General features: G+C 38.7%; 1 protein-coding gene across 1 annotated transcript in view; it reads left to right on the top strand.

Moving 5' to 3' along the window:
- Nucleotides 1-2,023: 2,023 nt before the first annotated feature.
- The window catches only part of SCEL (sciellin), a gene marked incomplete at both ends in the record, with an annotated part of 76,866 nt that continues 55,720 nt past the window's right edge, over nucleotides 2,024-23,169 (top strand). The window contains one exon of the mRNA XM_009701059.1: nucleotides 2,024-2,200. Coding sequence (XP_009699361.1) covers nucleotides 2,024-2,200 — 177 coding nt within the window. The remainder of the gene's footprint in view (nucleotides 2,201-23,169) is intronic.

Below are 23,169 nucleotides of genomic sequence, written 5' to 3'. Positions count from 1 at the left end.
CGAAAAAAGAAAACAAAGCACTTCTAGTTCACCCCAAACACTTCTTTTAATTGTAGTTCATTTAATTCATCATGAGCCTGTCATCATCAGCCTGTCAGTTTTGAGGCAGCAGAATAAACAGATTTTCAGAGATGCTGTTGGCTTCAAGCGTGACTCTTTTTTATTGAAAAAAAATTTAGTTCTGTTTGTTTGCTACAGAATATTTTCCTTGATGTTGTTTTTACGCTGAACTGAGACTTGGCAATGTATTCCATCGGAATGTAACACTGTCATGTCAGGTCAAAAGGGAAAATGCCAGTCGGTGTTTCCCAGTGGCTGTACACACGTGAAGTTATGTCCTTTCATTGAACTCAGCCTTTATCCCTGAGAAAGAACTGTTATTTTAGCTTGCATCACTGCAGATATTGTCAGTCATAAACATATGCAGCTTTTTATGTCTTATGTTCTATAGTCAAAGAAAAATGTCTATTGACCTTGTTATGAAATATTATCAATTCTAACTTTCCAGAACCAATCTTCCTTTTTCTTCCTCCCTCCCATCCTTCCTTCTTCCCTTGTTTCCTTCTTCTGTCTGTCTGTCCTCTCAGATCGAATTTTTTCAGGGGATGGGCAGAGGGGGAGGGGTGTAATAGCAAGGCCTAGACCTTGGACCAGATTTATACTAAGTTTTGGCAGTGATTGCCTGTATAACTGATTCAAGTAAAGCCCTTTCATGTCTTTTGTTTCTAAAACAGAGATGAATAATTCTTACCTTTTCCTGTTAACTCTTTAAAGAGTAACTGTATAAAAATGTATTATTATCTCTGCTAGAATCCCTTCCAGTAGTGTTTAAAAGCTTAGAGAGAATGAAAGGACAGGATTCCTTCATTCTTTGATTTATTTTGAATCTCAGCCTTTTGAATGACAGAAATGCAATGCCCATTACCTTGGAGATGGACATATCTGCAAATCTGTTAGAGTTAAATAACAGAGTACTGCTTGCACAAGCTGTAATTTAAAGGTTGAAAAATCTTGCACCATCCCTGAAATATAAAACCACAGATGCTCAGTTTCCCAACATGGCATTTTACAAAGCTCTGGACTACGTCCTTAAGTAAGTCCTTACACAGTCCTGTTTAGTTCTTTTGAAGGGAAATTATCTAATTCAATGTATCTCTTATTTCAACATGAATTGGTCTGAATGGAGACAAATTAAAAAATAAGAATGTATCTCTCTTGTTCTGTTTGATTGCTTAAATGGCAGTGGGAAATGAATCTTCTTCATTACAAAATAATATCCCTTTCTCACGTATCTCTGTCTAAGCACATTTTTAAGCATGTTACTTTTACTCAGTGCTATATTACCACAGGTCTCTGTCTGCAGTAGCCTGAGTTTATACCAGAGATGAGATGCTTTAGGACACTAAACCTCTGCAATAATTGTGAAGTTTTTAATTCTTTCTGAATTTTCCTATACATCCTATTAGAGAGAGAGAGGTCCAGCTAAGAAATTGAGTGACACATCTCAATTCTTGATACATGATCTTGATGTGATTACACTTGGAGTTCAAACTCCTATGTCATTTTTCTTGCAAAATAAATAAATTTACTGTAGCAATTCAATTAACCACAAATAAAGGAGGCTTGATTATGTTTTTCATCATGTTACAATAATATGTGTATACCAGGAAAACTCACAAGTGAGTTTCAGTGAAGTGCAACACACTTGGAACAAGCAGGTATGTTTCCGTCAATAGCCCTGTATAACACATTAGCTCAGGTCCTACAAACAATAGATCTGTATTAGCGTGGCAGTGGCCCTAACTAGTTATTCCTACCTCTGAGGAAGGGCTAATTACCATAAATGCAGTGTTACATTGAAACTGTTATATAGCATTTAGTCTAAATCAAGCTGAAATATCTTTAGAGTGATGCATTTCAGATATACACATACCTAGATACATCCAGCCAGATAGAAACTAATTGCTCATCTCCAAAAGTGTGTTTACACCATGATGTTGGTTAATTTCTGTGTTTATCCCAGGTTCCACCTCCTCGTATTGCAGACATGTTACTTCGGTCTGATTTGGAGCAGAGTGGTTCCTGCAGGGGGATGGGGGATACAGCTGAGAAGCAGGTCATGCTGGAGTCCACGTCATATCAAAAGGATATAGACCTGTCTATACCCCCATCCCCACAAGGCAGGGGCCTTCAGTCTTCGGTGGGTGTAAGGAAGGCAGATAAACCATGTCCATCCAGCTTTACAAACAAGCTGTCCTTGGTTTGGAAGGTTCCTGGATGAAACACTGACTTCTCCATGACTTAGCCATTTTTATTTTCCCTCCTCTGCCCAAGGTACACAATCAATTTTTTATCTGAGTACTAAGGTAAGGTGGGTGGTTAGAAATACCTTGACTGCAGAACAACTTGCAAATGAAATGCAAATGACTTTCATTTGGATGGTAAAGGCTAGGCCTCTGCCTTCTGAAATTTAGCTTACAACTGGAAATCAGCTTCTCCTTTGCTACATTTTGCAGTGAAGTCATAATTGTGTGTTTGACATTAGTCTGTTGCCATGGATAGCAGGAATCAGGGTACGACATGATGACATTAAAAGGTCACTTCAATCTCTAATGGCTATGGTTCTGGGAATGACTAATGGCATTGTACTGCTACAACTGTAGAGCTGGAACAACGTGATGAACTGTAACTGACTCCTGTTTAAGCATAAATATCTCTGAGATTTAGAAGAAAGAATGGCGAAACCATATTAAAAAGTGAATGGGTTTATTTTTCATTTTGTTCTTTTGAGTGAGATTGCATACGTGGTCATTGGATGGGGTCATTTCACTTGTACAAAAATATAACTTAGCAAAGTGGGTGTATCAATAAATTTTATTTCTGCTGTGACTCTATGATGGTATTTAAACTATCATCCCTGGTTAATACTTTGCAAGGGAATTACTTCAGCCAACAATCATCACTATTTTTATTTTCCTAGAAATATTTCAAGACTATCTTTAAGTTGTGACTCTTCTTGTCTAGTCATAGGAAATAAGGGATAATGTTTATTTTTAGAAGTACATATTTGAAGTGTCTAACTGAAACCACAGAGGTTATGCTTTGTTTGGGACAGTTGGATTTGATCTGGCAGAAGAGTATGACTGAGTCATTCTGAATTGTTAACGCAGCCCTGATGGTTTTGTCAGAAAATCTTTAGGCGATGGGAAGAAGATGGAGGACAGATTTCCACTACAGCAAAAACTATTAAAACAAAAACAAGCCCAGAATATGTTAATTGTGAAGGCCATTTTGTAGAATTTCTGTGTAGCTCTAATATAAATTTTTTATTTACTCATGCAATTTAACAGGAAAGTAAAAAAAAATATAAAGTCTTCCCACCATCCCTCTCCTTTTCTTTTTCTCTTTTCTTCCCCTTCCTTCCTTCCTCCCTTCCTTCCTTCTTCTCCTCCCTTCCTTCCTCCCATTAAAAGTGAATGCATTCTATAGTCTGTCTTTCTATTAAGCTGCCTATTTTAGCACTTAGCTGTACCCATTTTCCAGTTGTGGCATGTTTATTCATCAACCAGTGTTGCCAAATATGTGTTGCTCTATATTTCACTTTTACATGTAGAGGAGCTCATTGCACATTTTGCATTCTTGAGAACTGTTTGTAGAAGGTTTCCTTTGTTTGCAAATTGACATTTAGATCAAGCTACTATTCACTCCTGCTATGAAACGGTGGTGTCTCCACCTCCCTTTAAACAATACCCACAGCTTCATGATAGGTCTAAACAGCTCTGCTTCAATGCCATCTGTCAGTTATGTAATTTCATATCCACAGTTCCCACAACTTGTACTCCAGATGAAAATTTCCTCTTGTCCCTCAACCACTATTTCTCAGAAATATCATAGAAAGATAAAATGTCCAGAGAAGAGAAGAGCTCAGATTAAAACCTGGACAACCCACAGTGCTCTTCTCACTGTCGATAAAGACTCTGCTTTCAGTGACTGACATCCCATAGCAATATTCTTCATTTAGGCAACCCAAAAGCTCAAATGTCTTCCAAGTTTTCCCTTGTGCCGAAGTAATCCAGTGCCAGAGTGTGCTGCCCAGCCCGTGCAGACTATAATACCTTTGGCCGTAGTTTGACACATAGCCCTCGGCTATATCTACACTGCTAAAAGAGAGCAAGGGATCAATTCCTGATGCCATGGCCAACTGCCACAGACTGGCTCATGTCCTCACTGCCTGTGGCTTGTTGCTTCTCTAACAGATTTGCCTTGGAGACAGCTAGTCAGTGCAGTTTACAGTGGATCCACATAGAGAAGAAGAGTTAGACAAAAAAGGAGCTACCTTTTGAGACTAATTCAGTGCCTGGACTTAAGCTGGTAAGAGAATCAATAATAAATAAATAAATGAAATGCAAATCCACACTGATAGAAAGCCCTTCCAAAATGGTATCAGGATGCACTGGCCAGCACATGTTAGTGTAAGGTTGCCCTTTGAAAACTCTTTGGCAGTGAAGGCAGATTTTGCAGTGTGGTAACAGGTGTAATGGGACTTTCTTCCTGACAGCTGGGAAGAGGGCGTCATTGCCTTTATTTTCCCAGTTCTGCGAACAATGGGAACTCTTCAGTCCCTTTTCCACCTCCCCTGCTGTTAGCAAGGAGCTTGATACTGGCTACGGGCATTGCCTCCTTATAAGAAGTTTAGGTATGCCATGGTGTTCCTCCTGTCCATCCTCACAGCTTCTTCTTTATAAAGTAGTGAAATCCTTTGGTTTCTAAAGAAGGACTGCAAGTTACTTGAGAATGTCCCTTGAAAACTGTAAATAATCAAACATGAATTTGCATTTTGTTTCTAAAACTTCTGTTTACATTCATTCATGAATGGAGATTTACCATCATCAGCTCCACTAAAGAGTGGAAGTAATGCGTCTCGCAGTTAGGGGACTTGCCTAGGTGACAAAGGAAGACCAGAATAAAAATCCATATCTTCTCCTGCCCAATCCTTTTCACTGATCACACATCTCCCCTCCTGATTACGAGTACGTGGCCATTCTCAGAGGCAGCTGCACTTTGCCTGCAACAGGAGAATAAACAAAGGAGAAGTAAATCCTTTCTTTAATCTCAAGTGCAGAGATCATTTTTTCTCCAATAATAAGAAGCTTTCTTCTGAGGGTGCACAACTGCACCATTGGAGCATCTGTCTTGTGTCTTGGCACATGTTACAGATGATCAAAGCAGCAGCTTTTGTTTAAAGCAATAGAAAAACAGTGGCAGAACATCCAGGGTTGGATATAGCACCACAAAGCAAGGAAGAAACACAAGAGCGAAGCTGTATAAAATGTTTTTCAGCAGTTTGCTAGTGTGCAAAATAACAAGGTAGATCAAGTGACACAGTTCTGAAATAGTTTATTCAACAGACATTCTCCCCATTTTTGTTCTCCCACAAATACCATATATAGATTTTGGACATGTAGATTTTTTTCAGCATCTGTTTCTCAGTTCTGTAGATAATCAGTCTAACTGTCAAAATAATGTTGCTATTTTCCATGAGAGTGAGAAACAGTGGTTTTTTTACCAGTATTTTTCTTTGCTTGCTAGGCAAATTTAAACTCCATCACTAAATGAGCAATGAATAAACCTAGATACTCTGTTCATAAGTAACAATTCTCAAAATGAAGTAGATTCTATTCGTACTAGTTCTACTTTTATGCACACATAACATTGAATCAAGCAATAACTTTTTTGTAGTATTTCTGTGAGTGATTAATTCATTTCATACCACCAAACAGTACAGAGAAGGCAAACATTCTTAATCCACAACAAATCATTGAAATACGTATTTTCAGGCACCTGGTTCTTTTCAGGAACTTGAGATCTAAAGTATTGCTTGTGAGTAATCATCAGTATCAGTAATCTTCACATGATTTATTAATGCCTTGCTAAAAAGCTCTGATGTAACTGTCCAGCACTGTTTTCTTTTTTCTACAGGGAGAAGAAAATCCCAAGCACTGTCATCATCAGCTGGCTTGTGTCCAATAATTCCAAATTAATTTAAGCGGCCAAGAACTGAGCGTCAACTTCTCTCATATGTCAGGAGAGTAGGTAATAAAATAAAAGCAATCAGTCAGACTGCTCTTTACTCTGTAATAGTGGGAGGAGAGGGTGAGATCACCAGCTCTGCAAAGCTGAAGTGACCAGCTGACTTCTTTGTCTGCTAGCCTGCATGCTCTCCACTAGTAAAGCAAGAAAGGAGACATTTCTCCCTGCTACGTTGTGAATAGGCAGCTTTAACCTGTAGGCACTCTGCACGATGAAGCTAAGTGACCCAGTGACAGTCCTCCTGAAGACAGTTTATGCCTCTATAATTTTATTTTTTCTTACATCACACCTGTGGAAGGAAACAGCTTAGTTAATGAGTCATGCATAGCTTTAATTCTCATGGTTATGAATATGAGCAAGGCCCCTGAGAACACTGGAAGTAATTATGTTGTATTCCCTTCTGTTTTAGCTACTGGGGCTGACTTTGTTCACAGCTGATGTTACAAGAATTTCTTGCTATCTTTAAGTCTGGCACTTGCCCTTTTTCATTTGGAATGGCTTAAGATGTGCCATTTCAATTCTGAAGAACAGATGCAGGCATTTATTGCTGAGCTACCTTCTATGAAAGAAACAATCCTACCTCCTGAAGTCAAATTTTCCATTTTTTCTATTAATGCATTAAAATACTACATATCCGTACTGCATTGCAATGGACTACTTGATTTTGTGATTTCTTTATCCAAGACCAAAAGCAGTCTATTTCAATTTATATATAGTATGAGAGCCTATAGTTTGAGTTCAGTCTTCCTTAGAGTTATAGAAGACATGGTTAACACAAAACACTATGAACTGAAAGCATTCTTAAGATACAAGTCACACAGTTCTGTCTATTGTGTGTAAGAAGAGAAGATTTCATTTTTCATGTACCTAATAGGCTTCTATTTAAAACATGCCTATAAGAAGATATGTTATCAGTTAAAATCCAGCTTGTTTTTTTGATTTTTTTTTTTTTTTACACAATGAAAGAGAAGTTGTGCCTACTTGTAACTGAAACTCTCTTGTGATTTCCCCTGTAGTTTGGGGAAACACGAGTCGATAAGAGTTATTCAATAGTTCCCTTCATTTCAGCTGGAAAGGAAATATTTTAAAGTATCTCCAGTTAGAAACTGCACAGGGGGGCTTAATACACTGTAGTTATTCTGAATTAAGACTAAAATGCTGCTTGATAGCTGCTGGCTTTTTTTAGTAGCAATTATTCTGACTGCGTGATAATATTTGTCAGTGACTGCATGTGCTTTAAGCTCTTCATACCTTGATATGTTCTTGAACTTCTGCCATTTTACAAGGGACACTGAATCAAAGGTTTTGATGGGGTGACAGAGAACTGACATAAAATTAACATCTGCTGAATTACTATCCAAGAATCACAGGCTTGCAGGCGGTGTACACTTTGTAGAATTATAGTCCTTGCTAACTGACATTAAATAGACACTGCTGTCTTATTAAAATATTGTTAAAACTGCTACTTAATCATTCACTATGATTTTATGATCAAGTATGGTGAATGTTCTAACATATTGTTAGTTATGAACAAGTTTGATAGGAAACTATTGTGTCAAACTAATAAATTACTGTATAAATGTTATTTTCAGTACTGTCCACTGAGTATTGGCAGATACTGGTTTATTTGGTTGTATAAAGTCATTATAGTTTATGCTATCCAAGACTCACTTACCATAATATCATGCAGTCTATCAGTCTATTTAAATAACTTAAAAGATACCTGATGTGGAGGTTGAGTTAAACACAAGTAGTTACTATGTTCATGCATTCCTACATCTGTGTATACAGAGCTCATAATGAATTACTTCCAGTACCTTTTAGTTATGAAGATGAGGATCAGCATCCAAAAACTAAGCAAACCACACAGATATAAACTACTTTTGACTTTAGATAAGGCTTGTGCTTCTAAAAGTATCTTACAAGCAGCAGCTCTGCATCTAAGATGCTTATACCTTAATCAAAGGCTGTCAAACTCTTTGACAACTAAGGGAGAGATTACTTTATAGCTGTTTACTCAAAGATCCAATGGCAAATAATTTTACCATTTTAAAGGATGATGGAAAATGATCTGAGGACCATTTGAGAATTCTTCCATGGCCTGCCAGTTTGATAGCCTAATTTGACTAATAAGCAAATTTTGTTATGCCCTGCATACAGATTCTGCAAGTAACTGTGTTACAGATGCAGCATTGCTGCAGAGATCCAGTTTTCTATTATCTGTGATAAAGTAGAACGTATACTGCACTGTCTGATAAATTATAATACTATTCACTTTATCTGAAAAAATACATTCTAATATAAACAAAATTCAGAGCAGTTCAATGGCCTTTACAGAATGTCAGTGGCATTTACAGGATGTCAAAGTAAAGAACAAAGTGTTGACTTTCATGATAGTGATTCCACAATATTATAGGGAGGGACAAAACCCCACAGATTCATTGTGGATAAGCAGATGATGTAAGTAACCACTCATGGAGAAATCCTGACTTCACTGGAATCAGCCTTCTTATTCCTTTAATTCCATGTCGTCATTTCTCCTTGAATTTTCTTAACAAACATTTTGAAAACTGTATTTCTGTCTGTTTGTTCAGTTTATTGGAGATGGCAGGATTCGGTAAAGTCTGCAAAGAATATGGCTGTATATGTCTTTTTCTGTCTATGACCAGTTTATTTCCATACATTTGAAACACAAATTCCTGATGTCCTCTGTTGCAAAAGCACAGTTCCAGTTTGTCTGTTGAATATATTCCTTTAACATTTTATATCTCCAATTCTGGTTTTACAGTGACAATTACTAGCTTCAGTGAATGAATACAAAATCCTGCTGGTCATCTGCTTAGAATCCAGTCTGCGTGCAGAAGATATTCTACAGTACCTAGATTTGTAATGTGCGATAATAACCCAGGAAAGCAAATTAGTATCCCCATGATGTGTAGCATGAAGACATGCTCTAAAGTACTCAGTTGAATGACTCTTGCTTCAATGTGGCTATTCACCTGGGAAAAAAAAGTAGTCTGTAAAGATTTCAGATTACACTATTAGCTGGAATTTGACTTGACCAAAACAAACCAGAATATAAAGGCAGCCTGTTTGAGGAAACAGTGGGAAGAGGATGGGGAATTTTGTCGTGAGTGGTGTTCTGGTACAGGAAATTGGCTGGAAGCAAAGTTGGAGAAGATGCAAAGAAGTGGCCAGAGGAGTAAGATGGAGAGGAAGAAAATGAACTCTGCAGGAAGCCTCCTCCAAAGTGGTCTGCAATGCCTTGGGGCGATGCCATTATTCTGTTGAGATAGGTGGGATTTTGGTCATGGCTTTAGAGCAGCCAGATCTCACTCTTAGTGTTTATTATTCATGCTTGACCTTGCAGACAAGGACATCATTGCAATTTAGAGTGCCTCAAAAAATAACCTGTGTCACATGCCTGTTGGGCTCAGTATGAAGACAGTCTTTATATGTCAGAAAGGCAGATATGTTTATTCCACCTAAAGATCATCAAAGTCATGATTTCTGTATCAGATCACTTTGTTTACAGAGCAGGAGGAAAGCTGGGCATGTCTGGATTTATCCCACATGTTGACTCACAACCATCCTGTTCAAAGCCAAAACCACTCCTAGTAACACTTTCAGTCATTAACAGCAACTGCCAACCAGTAAGAGTAGATAACAGAGTAGGCAAATTTTCAGTCTGCTTTAACCTGAAACTTGACTCTTGGTAGAAGAGGGATTTTAGCTGTAGGAAGTAGTAACTGGAGGCACATTAGGGGTCCTCTATTCAGTGGTCAATAAATCAACAGATTTATAAACAGTGGAAGTTCTTGCATCCGGAAAGCTCTCCCGAGCTACAGTCTTCAGTGCCAAAATTGGTAAGTCCATGTTATAGCAATAAGCTTACCTGTGGAATTGGATATGTGGATTAATTTGAAATTTAAAAAAATAAAGAAGAAGAAGATTTGTGTTTGACTTTCAGTGTTTTCCGTATAACCTCTGCCTAATTTACAAGCAGCATTTCCCCTGCACTCCTGTCATATGTAATCTGGGCTCTGATTGTCCTGAAAAGTTCTTTTTTCTTCTTATTTCAGCACTAATACATGACTTCTTTAAGCTGGCATCAGGAAATTGTTCAGTTATGTAGCTATACTATAATAAAAAGTCCCATTGATATAAAATCCAGTTCCTACATACTTAGCAGAATTGGAATAACAGGACAAATTGAAGACACTGTTTCGAGCAGAGATGATACTGAATGTATACAAGAACCTGGTTTCTTAAAGATGTGTGGTCATTCTGCATTTAACAATTGCTGTATTTTATTTAGGAGTTCGTTACCTTTCAATCCTAAGTGAAGGATGGCTGACACTGTTTCATTGTATTGCAAGGAGATTTCCATGTTATTTAACATGTGCCTTCTCCTCTAAATGATGAACTCAAGGATAAGGATTGGGATGACCATCTTGTTAGAGACAAAGAACTAAGTTAGACCCTATGTGTTCTATAGAATTTATTCTTTTTTTTTTTAATTTTCAAAAAGCTTTGAGGAAATATACAGTATCCCACTGGTAGGTTTAATTCAATGGCAGATGGCACTGAATTCCTCAAAACCCTTCCAAATCAGAAGTTTTTACTTTATAATTGCATTTATATCTTGCCTTATTTAATTTTTCTTGCACCCATCACACACAAACTTTCTTTAGGAATGCAGACAGTAGGTCTTACGCACCTACCTGATATTTGCTTTTTGAGTTTAGCCTAGCATTTGTTCCTACAGAGTTTAGAAAATATACTCAAAATCATTTGATCTAACATATTGAATTGAAATATCCAGTAGATAGAAGGTTATATTTACTTGGATCAGGAACAATAGGCTTAGTTACTCCCCAAGCTTCAACAGGTTTCAAGTTAACTTAAGATTTTGACTTGCATTCCACCAGTATGAATACTTGCTCTGGCATCTGAGCCAATTGACTAAGTCACCTCAGGCGGTTGAAATCTGCTTCAAACATTTTCTAAATTGGCCAGTGATACTAGTATCTGCCCTCTTGTATTAAAAGATGGGCAAAGAGGCGGAACTTGGGTAAACATGCAGAATGAAATAGGATAAGTTATTGGTGATCACCAATGTTTTAATTTAAAAATCTAGAAGAATTTGGAAGAAGTGAAAATATTGCAGGAAACCTCATGGTTTGTTATGTATTCATTCTGGATTCAAGCAAAGTATCAATCACAAATGAAACAGCATGTCATGAACTCTAAATAAAACTAGAGAAGTCCCTCGCTACTATACCAGCTTCTTAACCCAGACCTTTCAAGCTCTGCAGGCAGTACTGAAAGGGGTGAGGGATGACTAGGTCAGTCTCTTTTGAGGCTGCATAAGTCATGACTGTATCCTTTCAAATGGATGGTCTTACACTAAGATTGATCATTTCTTGGAGGTAAGAGGAGAATGCCTGGATGTCCCATCCTGGCCACGCATGCTTGGACCGGCATTGCTGTTGCGCAGCTCAGTTCTGCTTTGTGGTTTCCAATGAAGTGCTACATCATTCCTCCTTATTTCTGTGGGCTTTTGCTGCAGTTGCATTCTGCATATGGATTTTTCTGGAGCCAAGTTTTCCACAAGCAACACGATATCTAAAAGATGGCTATCATCCAAAGCTAAATATCATTTCAGTTCTCTTTCTTGAGCTGAAAAAGTTTAGATTAATAATAAAGAGGTTCCTAGAACTGGGTTGGTTATACAAAGGAGTAAAATTAGGGTGACTTTTCTAGCTGTACTTTTCTTGTTGCATAAGCATGCAGTGAGTGAAAGGAAAGCATTAATTTCTATTTTCACTATTTTATTTGTTTTGAATCTATGACAAGCAAGTGGCAGCAGACAAAAGCAGCTCAGTCTAAGTTTTGCAAAACTGCAAGAGCAATAGAAGAAAGACTGCTACATGTCTGATTCAGGTACTAATTTCTACTGAAATACTTCAACAACAATCAATAGAAATATATCTGAGCACTCTGAATACGTGTGCCAAAATTTAAAGCAAGTCAGCAAGGAAAGAAAATAAGAAAATCAAGTTTAAGAAGGCTAGAGAGAATATTTTCTCTTATTCTTGTGTGCAAGAAATGAGAATGACAGAGGTCCCCAACAAAATGAAGCGGATTTAAGCTGCCATTTCCCCTTTCTGGGATTTCAGTCATGTGTGTTGGAGAAAGCTTCTGCACTCGTTGTGCTGAACATGCGATAACGGTGCTTATTTTCATCGCTCTGTTTCCACCTAGTGCTCAAACCGCGAATTGCACTAAATTGTAAGTATGTTCTGGAATCGATAATTGCAAATCGGTAACGGTCGCAGTTTTCAGGGAACCTGCATTACAAATAACCAAGCGGATATAGTAAGATTAAATATTTCTTCTATAAAAAGGTACTTGCACTAGCTCCCAGACTGAAGGCTGTCAAGTATCTAATATGGCCTTTGCTGCATGATCTGTTCAGAAACAAGAGTGTCAGTTACTTGGTTTAAATGTTAGAATCCCTCTTGTGGATGTAATTTTTGTGTGAGTTCTGTTCTTAACTGAAGAGAAGTGAATGTATATGAATAAAAAGAGCCACGCCATGGTCATTGGGAGACATTCACTACTCTTGCAGGCAAGTGTGTGGTCAGGATGAAGTCTAGGAAGGGGTAGTTAAACCTCCTGCAAGTTTTGAGGTGGACTCATCTGGACAGTCTTTCCCCATATTAGATCAGGCTATAAAGTACCTTGCATACTTCATAACAACCATAGCATTTCAGTAATAGAACTGGAGGATTCAAAAACTTGATTGTGTTGCAGGAACAAAAAAGAAGAGATTTTGTGCTGAGCTATGAATTTTATTTTTTTTTTCAGAAGGCTGAGTAGAGCATAGCTAGAAGACACAACTTGTGGATCTACCTTGTGAAATGTAGCAGGAGGCTTATTGACAGATACAAGCATATTTAGATAGTACAAGTGGTGTTTTAAATCTCTTTCATGTTCTAAGACAAAATAAATTGCTCTTATACTTTGTGTTAGATATCCTTACAAAACGTTTAAAGAACTGGTATTGCTAATCTCAAACAGCACTTCATACAACACAAACGTGGCAATAACTTTGATAGTGATAAGATTTTTTTATACCTTTTTATTCACGCATTTTTGTAGCAAAAACTGGATGCAGCATTTTTGTTTATTTACCTGTTCTTGTAAGTAGCACGAAATAGCTACATCACTCTTAGTTGTACCGCAGGCATCATCTGAAAAACACAGGATGGTTATTTCTCTGATATGTAGGGAGATGGAACCTCCTGTCTTCAGAATTTGTAGTTTGGACATTTTCTTTAGGAAAAAGGCTTCAGCTCCTACTTTTCCCTTGTGCTTTCTCTTTGAGCACATGCAAAATATAAAGGAGTTAATGCCAGACTAAGAAACTGCAGTGCCCTTCACTCAGGGCAGTGTACTAAGTGTGGGTTTATTAGATAGGAGGCAGCACAGCTGTGGCCACTTTCTTTTCCTGGATGCAAGCAAGGTGTCAATCACAAATGAAACTATGAATGAAACAAGAGAGGTCCTTTGCTACTACACCAGCTATGATCACGTCTATTTTATAATAAGGCATTTGTGACAACTCTGGTTTTTGAAGTGCCCAGCATTGCCTGCTAGGTCAGGCAACTCCTGCAAACATGTGTTGCACCAAACACTTTTCAGGTCTTCGTCAGGGGAATATCACCTCTGGATACTCCTCACCCAGTTTAAATGTGAAGTAGATACCAAGTTGCTTGCTCCAAACTAGGCAGATACCGACACAGAGACATACATATATGTGGCTAGAGAACTGAGAGTACAATGACCCACCTATGGAATTTATATTTTTCTAGAGAACGGCAAGAGGTGGGATGAGGGTTTTTAGAGTTACAGCTTTTAATTTAAATTTCATTTTACAGAATAATTTGTTTAACTTTTCAAAAGACTAAGTGCATAGGACTCTATAGGTCAGTGGTTTTCCAGCAGAACTGCCTTGTTAAAATACTCGATTATTTTTACCAGTGTGAACATTACTGCGAACTCTGAGCTGCACAATGGCTCAAGTCTAGATCGGTTTCTATTTCCTAATCTTCTTGCTTGAATAGTAAAATATAAATTTATTACACTCAAATTCTCCTTATTTGTGAAATAAACTTAATTGAATAGTGCTTTTAATGCAGAATACATGCGGGGTTGGAAGCCAACAGCACTATTTTATTATCTTATCTGTTGTTACCTGAAAGCCCTGTTTCTGAAAGAGAGCTTCCTGCATTGAATGCAGATTTGTTTTGGTTTGAGTCCTAAAATCATCTGGCAGGAGATGTAAAATAGGGAAGGGATTGCTGTGGATCCAGCTCTGTACTACAGAAAGCAACCTCTGAAGAGGGTCAGGTCTATATATGGGGTATACGAGGAAGTCCTACCCATCTAGGAGCAGCTACTCTTGTCTTAGATCATGGTAAGGTGAGGGGCTGTTTTATTCTCTGCAGTTGCCCCATCAGATGAAGACTGTCTGAGTCTTTATATTACTTCAGGGAGAGTGGAACTGAGACAGTGTCCTTCTAAGGGGATGGAAGGCAGGACTTTGCCACAGGAGAAAAGAAGTACTGCCAATATCTAAAAGCAACTATAAAGTAGTGCAAGCAGAATAAATGATTTTTTGAAAGTATGGGAAGTCTCAGGATTACCTGATTTAATTAAAATTAGTACATTTACCTCTAAGTAATTATTTCTAATAATATGTGTATTATTTCTTACCCTATCATCCTTCAAGGAACTGCTCTTGGCAAAATAAAAACATATTCCCTTGGAGGATTGTATTTATGTAAATACTTAATAGATTGTGATTAAATTAAATTAGCAGTATGTATCCTCTTCAGACTTGTGTATATTGTCCTGTCCTGTGATCTTTGGGCTAATGGGTATCTGGATGAAAATATTTGGTTTTTGAGAGAGAGTGTGGAAAATTAAACCAATTAAATCAGTTGTTACAGTTAAAAGTGAGGGGGAACCTGACCTGGGTATTTGTAAGTTTTCAATAGCTCTATTATATTTTGGATCACTCTTTTCTGTTGTGAAGGCTGGTAGAAAAAAGGGCATTTCTGCTTTTAATGCTTTCCGTTATAGAGGTATGGACACACTAGATTAGACCTACACACCATCCAGGCCAGTAATTTGTTTCTGACAGAGCCCAGAGCTAGATGCCTCAGAGGAAAGTGCAAGGACCTGCAGTCAGAAAGGCACTGCTCTCCCTCTAGTATGAAGATAATAAATCTGTTCATACAGCTTGAGCAGCCTCCTGAAGACTCATCTTGTGCTGCCGGAAATAATGAATAAACCCTTCACAGATTTTTCTGTCTATTGTACTGAGTGAATCTGAAATATAGCAGAAGCTCTGAAGTCTGATCCTTCCTTGAAGCTTCAGTGTAACAAGATGTAATAGCTGCTGTGACTTGAAGGCACTGCGTGGGGCTAGGAGGCAGAGGTAGCAGTAGCTGGGGCAGACCCCAGCCCAAGACCCATAACAATTCATACCTGGACATGCCTAAGTACGTGTACTGAAAATCCCTAGCTACTGATAGAAGTAAGCAGATACTTCCTTGTATCTGTCACAAGGGAGTAATCTAACCTCTTGCATTTGGTGCTGTTTTGTGAGGATTTCAGATCTTGCATCTGTCCTTAGTCTTAGTCCTGAGTTTTTCCCTGGATTTATGAGGAGAAGTTATGGAGGTCTCAATAAGAATATCAGAGCAGTTCAGGGAAGGACAGACATAACCAGAGGATGCAGAGAGGTGTCTGCCACCTACATTGCTATGCAAAGCTCTGAGTCAGGCCGTCTCTGCCTGCCTTAAATGATGCATGGAGTCAGAGACCCCTGAATATGGAGCCACCTGAAATTCCCTTTCCTTTTGTGCAGTCACCTAGGAGGGGCCAATATAAAAACACTGAGGGCAGGGGATGCCTTACATCTGGCTTGCAGGTGCCTTATTCTGAGCTCCATCCACCTGGAACCAGAAACAGATGGATGTTCACCATCGTTACTTCAAAACACTGACTAAGGACTACTCCATTAAACACAAATTGAGAAGAAAGTGTGTTCAGAGCACCGCGTGTTCAGAGACTCTACCTGAGCAGCCCAGGGGCCAGAGCTCGGACTCCTCCTGTTTGTATGGCAAACTGCTTATGACAACTATAGAGAAAGCTTGGCATCTGGAACATTAATTTTGTACATGACTATATTTAAGCTCAGTAAACTTTTATTTTTTACAAACATGAAATTTACTGTGGAATTAAGATATATAAAGTAGTGGTTAAAGTTTCCCTCATCTGTGCACTATCTATGATGTCTGCTTATACTGTGTGTCATATATTTACCTGAATGCATATTCTGTACCTCGTTGAATAAATCAAAGCTGTTATCTATTTTACCTTTTGTAGTACTGCTGCTTATGAGATACTGTGCCTGTGTATTCAGATTAGCTTGGATGTTCATCACAGAGCAACATTTTTAGTACTTACTCACACAAAACTGCAAGTGATTAAATACTACTTGACTCAGTGGAAGCATTGCAATATAATATGCCTATTTATTATGTTCATCTCCTTTGCTTCTAATACATATTTATATTTACATTTGAACAGCCTCCTGCATATGAATTTCAGTTTTTGGGCTTGTACTATTCTTTCTTTCTGCAAACTTTTTAATAGTCATCTCTGAAGCAACAGAAGAATGAAAATAAATCAGTACATTTTAGTAATTACTATAAATTAATTAAAAGGCAGAAGTGGAGATAGTTTACATTTCATTGACTTTATAATTATAGAGTTGCCAATGTATGGGTGATTACCTCCTTCCTTCTTATTCGTTATTAAATGAAGAGTTCAAGGAAGCCCTTAATCTTTTCTACCTACCATGGTTGTCGGAGGCAGGATGTGGCAAGGACTGGAGAAAAAGAGGAAGGAAACAGGTTAGCGCTGTCCCATGAAGTGAAGATGTACATAATTGCAGAGAGTGAGCAAGGACTGCTCTTTAAAGTTATTAATTCTGGCTTGGTCCTCCCTGTGGGGAAGTAGCAATTTATATAGTCTGCATACTGCTTAGGGAGAAGAGAAATTGTCGCTCATCATAAGAAGAAGGAAGGTCTATGCTTTAGATGGTTGAATCTAATCTACTGAAGTCACTATGGTGTATCCCAGGGCTTAATACTGAGGCCAATACTGTACACCATCTTCATTAATAACCTGGACAAAGGAGCACAGTGCACCTTCAGCAGATTCACAGACAATACAAAACTGGGCAGACTGGCTGATGTGCCAGGTTGTTGTGTCACCATTCAGAGGGGCCTTGACAAGCTGGATAACAGGGCAAAGAGGAATCCTATTCATTTCAACAACGGTAAAGGCAAAGTCCTACATCTGTGGAGGAATAACCCCAGGCATCAGTACATGCTGGGGGCTCGCTGGCTGGAAAGTTGCTTTGCTTAGAAGGTCCTTGGAGTGGAGGTTGTCCAGGAGGTGGACAACAAGAAGACCATGAGCAAGCAAGGCACCCTTCATTGTAAAAAAAGCCAGCAGCCTCCTGGACCACGTTAGTGAAAGCATTGCCAGCAGTTTGAGGGAGGTGATCCTTCTTCTCTTCAGCATTGGTGAGACCACATCTGGAGTACCGTGTCCAGTTCTGGACTACCCAGTACAATAAAGATATGGACTTACTCGAGCAAGTCCAGTGAAGGGCCACAAAGATGATTAAGGGACTGGAGCATGTTTCATATGCAGAGAGGCTGAGGCAGCTGGGACTGTTCAGCCTGGAGAAGAGAAGGCTTAGAGGCATCTCATCAAGGGAGGAAATGAAAACGCAGCCAGATTCTTCTCAGTAGTGCCCACCGAAAGGACAAGAGACAATGGACAAAAAAATAGAAATCACTAAATTCCATTTGAACACAAGAAAACCCTTCTTTACTGCAAGGTTGGTCAAGCACTGGAACAGTTTGTCTAGAGAGGTTGTGGAGTCACCATCCTTGCAGATATTCAAAGCCCAACTGGACACCATCCTAGACAGCAAACTCAAGCTGATCATGCTTGAACAAGGGCATTGGACTACATGATTGTAAGCGGTCCCTTCCAACCTCAACAATTTTGTGATTCTGTGAATCCGTGAACTGATCCTATTATTTGATTAAAGTCTATGTTGTGGGTTAACCACAGTATGCAGCTAAACACCACTGAGCAACTTGCTTACTCCCCCCATGGTGGAATGGGGAAGAAAATCTGAAAGGTAAAAGTGGGGTAGAAGTGAGAAAGCTCATGGGTTGAGATAAAGAGAGTTTAATAGGTAAAGCAAAGTTTTGCTTTGCATGCACAAGTAAAGTAAAATTAAGGAATTCCTTCACTGCTTCCCATCAGCAGGCCGATGTTCAGCCATCTCCAGGAATGCAGGGCTCCATCATGCGTAACAGTTACTTGGGAAGACAAATGGCATAACTCCAAATGTGCCCTCTTCCTCCTTTTGCCCAACTTTTCTTGCTGAGTATGACATCATATGGTATGGGATATCGCTTTGGTCAGTTGGGGTCAGTTATCTCGGCTGTGTCCCCTCCCAACTTCTTGTGCACCCCCAGCCTGCTCACTGGTGAGGCAGTGTGAGAAATAGAAAAGGCCTTGATGCTGTGTGAGTAGTGTTCAGCAACAGCTAAAACTTCCCTGTGTTATCAACACTGTTTTGGTCACAAATCCAAAACACAGCACTGTACGAGCTACTATGAAGAAAATTCTATCCTGGTCAAAACCAGTACGGTCTGTCTTCAAGGGCAGTGATGGAAAAATATAAGAAAGTATATCTTTTTTCCTTTTGAGTTATTGACTTCTTGGGAGATGAGATGACTTCCTTAATACCTAAAGCGATAATGGTTCCTGTCACTCAAATCCCGTCCTCAAGTTTTACCCTTCCCAGTAGTGCCTGAAAGACATCAAAGACTACTAATATGAAAACAAATGTTCAGATCAGAAAAAGTTCTTCCGTATGGAAAAGAAGATGAATGGGTAATAACTGACAAATTACCCATATTACCCAATTATTGTTTTGATAGCTTTTCCCATATGTGTATGTGTAGAGATTTGAGCAAGGTGTGATTTGTAGATGAGAGGAAAGCTAATGCAGTACTGCAAGAAACTTAGGACATACCCTGAAAGGCTATAGATGGTTCCTTCTAAGTGTTGGCAAGTCCTTTCAATTGAAATCCTGTGGGACACTTCTCTTGTATTAAAAAAATCTGTAGCTGTTAGGGCAGGGAAATTACTATAGCAAAGGGAAAACACTAGTAACAATATGATTGAATTTACAGAGAGGTTAAAATAGTGATTGTGAGGTGTGAACTGTCCTTTTGTTTCCGTAGTTGCTAAATTAAGATGTTAATTTTAAGAGCTGGTTTCCTGACCGGTGTAAACCACCTAATAGCACATTACGACAATGGGGTGGTCTTGTCCTGCCCTGTTTGTTTGGTTTTTTCATATGCTTTGCTTCAGTTCTTTTGATTGTAAGACTTGCGGTGAATAGGATCATGATGTTTGCTGATCTGACAGAGGCCATCTAAAAGACTAGATGGAGAGCATGGCCAAGGGCAGGACAAGGAAGGCATAACTGTTCCTTTTGGTGGGAATGTGGTAATAGATCGATTTAAACTGATAATGAAACCGCACCCTTGCTGTTCACTGCAAAACCTATTGTCAACACCCATTTACTGGATCACCGAACTGTACAGTTAGATAAATGACAGAGATACTGATTCACGACAATCTCTGTGGTGTTTCCCGAACAGGTAGTCCATGCAGTTATACCTTTGACTGTTTAGGGCACTGACCTCACAAAACCCTGAGAAAAATTATATTAAAAGTCTATAAATGAACCTTTGAGGGTTGCTTGTTTATGGCATTGTCTTCAAATCCCTTGGTTCCCTTGTTTACAGCTGAGCAACCATCCTTTCTCACCCTGTGTGTTTGCCTTTATTTGCTCCTTCTGCAGCATAATTCAGATGTTAATCTGTCCCAGTCACAAGCCATGTGGAAGGAATAGCTGACATGCCATGCATTGTTCATGACATAGTTCTCATCCAACTTCACTGCTCATCATATCTCTTTTCATTTGATTGTAGTTTTTCTAAAATGTAAGATTTCTGAGGAAAGAGTTGTTCTGTTTGTTTTTTTTTATACAAACACTTCTATCAATCATTGCTTAAAAAACAGTTAGAAATATTAATCTTCATATACAAGCATACAGTTCTCAACACCCTTCATGAGCACAGCTCTGCAGGATTTGTGTTGTCAGTATGTGAGATCAGATTGATCTTTGACCTTCTAAATCCTTTTCTACTTGCTTCCATTTTCTCTTTGACATCTCCCTCCTTCAATTTTATTTCAGCTCCTCTTCCGTTACTTTGCTACCTACTTCCAAATTTCAGTCTCCATCTGCTCTGCCTCTTCCAAACAGTGGCACTTGCAATTCACGTCCCCACTCTGTTCTGTTCATGAACTAACCTTTGGACTAGCTAACAAAGATTTTTGTGTGTGTCATGGTGGTCTCTTCTTACCATCAGAAGAGGGAATTTAAAAGATGTGTTTTCTCAAATAACTAAATACTGCACCTTTTGGTGTTGAATGTTTCTACTATACAGAATGTCACATATCACTGTAAGTACTATAGTATAATGCCACAAGAGAGATCCGAAATTTAACATATTTACCACCTGGCATAAAAAAAAACGATTTAAAAGTGTTCCCAAGAGAGTGAGGTTGAATCCTTCCAAACAAAGACTCCAGTGTTATTGCAATAATGGCAGACTGAAGTTTGTGTATACACTGTGCTTTGCTAATTCTATTCTCCTCTACTAAGCAGGGGATTGAAATGGATATTCCAGTCATCTCTTGTGAAATCTGTTTAAGAAATATTGCTCTCATTTTCAATTGGAACTATCCTTAGTTCCAGTAGGATACCCAGAAGGAGAAAATACCCTGTAGTTCTCCAAGGCTCAAAGCCCCAATGCTATGTATATAAAAGATTTAAAATTATGTCTGTACTCCATGCAAAACTTCTAAGAAACAAGAAAATTCAGGTTCAAAATCATGTGACTTTTCCCGAGGTTCCTGGGAACTTGCAGACCAGATTTTGGACTGGGGTACTTCAGATCTTAAAGTGGTGACCCCAGCAACACTAGCAAATAACTTCTATACCACTCTGAGTGGAGAAATAGTTTGACCCAAGTGTTCCTTGACCTCCCCACAGCTATTTTTACAGAAAACAAGACTTTCCTGGCTGAACTAAACGGCATGTGAATTCTGCTCTCCAAGGAGTGCAAAGAACAGCAGTTCTGGCAATTTCATTTCCTGACCAATGGCAAAAAAAAAAGGAAAAAAGACAGAGAGAGCAACCAGTGTGACACATAACTGCTACACTGGATTTTGTGGTATCACTTAAATAGAGAGGCAGGGTGCAGCTCAGCTGTTTGTAACCACAGAAACAGAAAATGTTATTTGGAAGGAAGAGGAAGGCGGAAGTACACCAAATCTACTATGTCTCAAACCTGACAGTGTCTCTTTAAAATGTTCTTAAACCTGTTTAACACACCCCTACTTTTCACCACTCCCTGGGAACATGCACCTCTTATAGCAACTTGTAAATCAAGAAAAACCAAACCCAGCAATTTATTCTCCAGTGTGTGGTGGCTACTTTCACACACCCAACCTAGCCATATAATTAAGCTACAACATAACTCGTTAACTTGGAGCTTTCTGCTTCAACCTAAAAGAAGCTTAGCACTATAAGTGTACAAGTTTCAAATATTCTGGGGCAGAATTCCATATTTCAAAAGGAAAATTAAGAAAAGATAAAGAATTCAAAGGCTGTGATTTAGGCACAATACTATGGAGGTTCTGCTTACAGGTTCATAGAAGATGCCAAACCTCATTTATATGGATTTGTCTGCAGTTCAGGGATTGGAAGACAATGAATACAGTTATCTACAAATAAAGCAGCTAAACCCCAAAATTCAAGTATTACTGTTGCTATAGCTAGAAGATTCAAATCCAGAAAGATCTGATGTATTCCTTCTAAAAATAGAAGGAATATTTCTTTTGTACCCATGAATGCAAGGGATGGAACTGCCAGGAAAACACAATGATTTTTTTGTTTCTCTCTCTCCTCTCATCTTGCAGTTTCTCTGTGGGTCAGACTCCCACAAGGCCAGATTATAGTTTTCTTGTCATACTTTTTGTGTAAGTGGCCACAGTGCAGTAGGGAGCTATTTTCTACAATGCATCACGAGTCATGCAGTTTGCTTAAGAACGAGACAAATTTTGATGTAGTATAGATGCAGTAGTGCAGAAGCTGCAGAATGAACTTTGCGACTTCAATTTTGGCCAAATACAGAAAAAAAAAAAAAACACCACAAAACTGCATGCTTCTTTCCTTCTCCTTTTAATTTGGCAAGAAGTCATTGCTTTCTGCAAGAGCAAAAATTTTATTTGAAATCCTGCCATTACATGGGATTCATCTGACGTGTCTGGGTGTTTACAGTGTAGGTGCCTACATCTGACTTGTCATCTTAGGCTGCCTTTCAAGGCAGTGGAGAGAAACAGTAACTTCCAGAGCCCAATGCTCTGACCTACTTTAGTCATCTACACTAGAGCAAGATTACATTAGGGGTGTCTTGAGTGACAAATGCAGAGGTAGGAGCCTAGCTTTTGATGTAGCCTGGCTTTTTTGTTAAATAGGGCCTGTGATGGAAAGTCTCAGCCAACCCTGAGGAAACAAGTGTTTGAAAATAGCTGTCACCAGTTTGGTTTCTCCTTTCATTGAGTAGAATTCAGATTATTTACTTAGACATTAATTGGCATTTAGTTTTCTCAGGCTAATAGCCTGCACAGGGATTCAGAGTAGCCCACACTTGAAATTACTGGGTTCTTTGCAGTATACCTCTATAACAGTGTGACAGAATCTGGAACTTCAGGATCTGATCTGGGACCCTATGATTACATCCAGATAATTACAATAATTCTGCTCTG

Source organism: Cariama cristata, unplaced genomic scaffold (assembly GCF_000690535.1).
Source record: "Cariama cristata isolate BGI_N322 unplaced genomic scaffold, ASM69053v1 scaffold1075, whole genome shotgun sequence".
Taxonomy (NCBI): domain Eukaryota; kingdom Metazoa; phylum Chordata; class Aves; order Cariamiformes; family Cariamidae; genus Cariama; species Cariama cristata.
The sequence above is the reverse complement of the archived record's forward strand: the minus strand, read 5'-3'. Positions and strand labels throughout refer to the sequence as shown.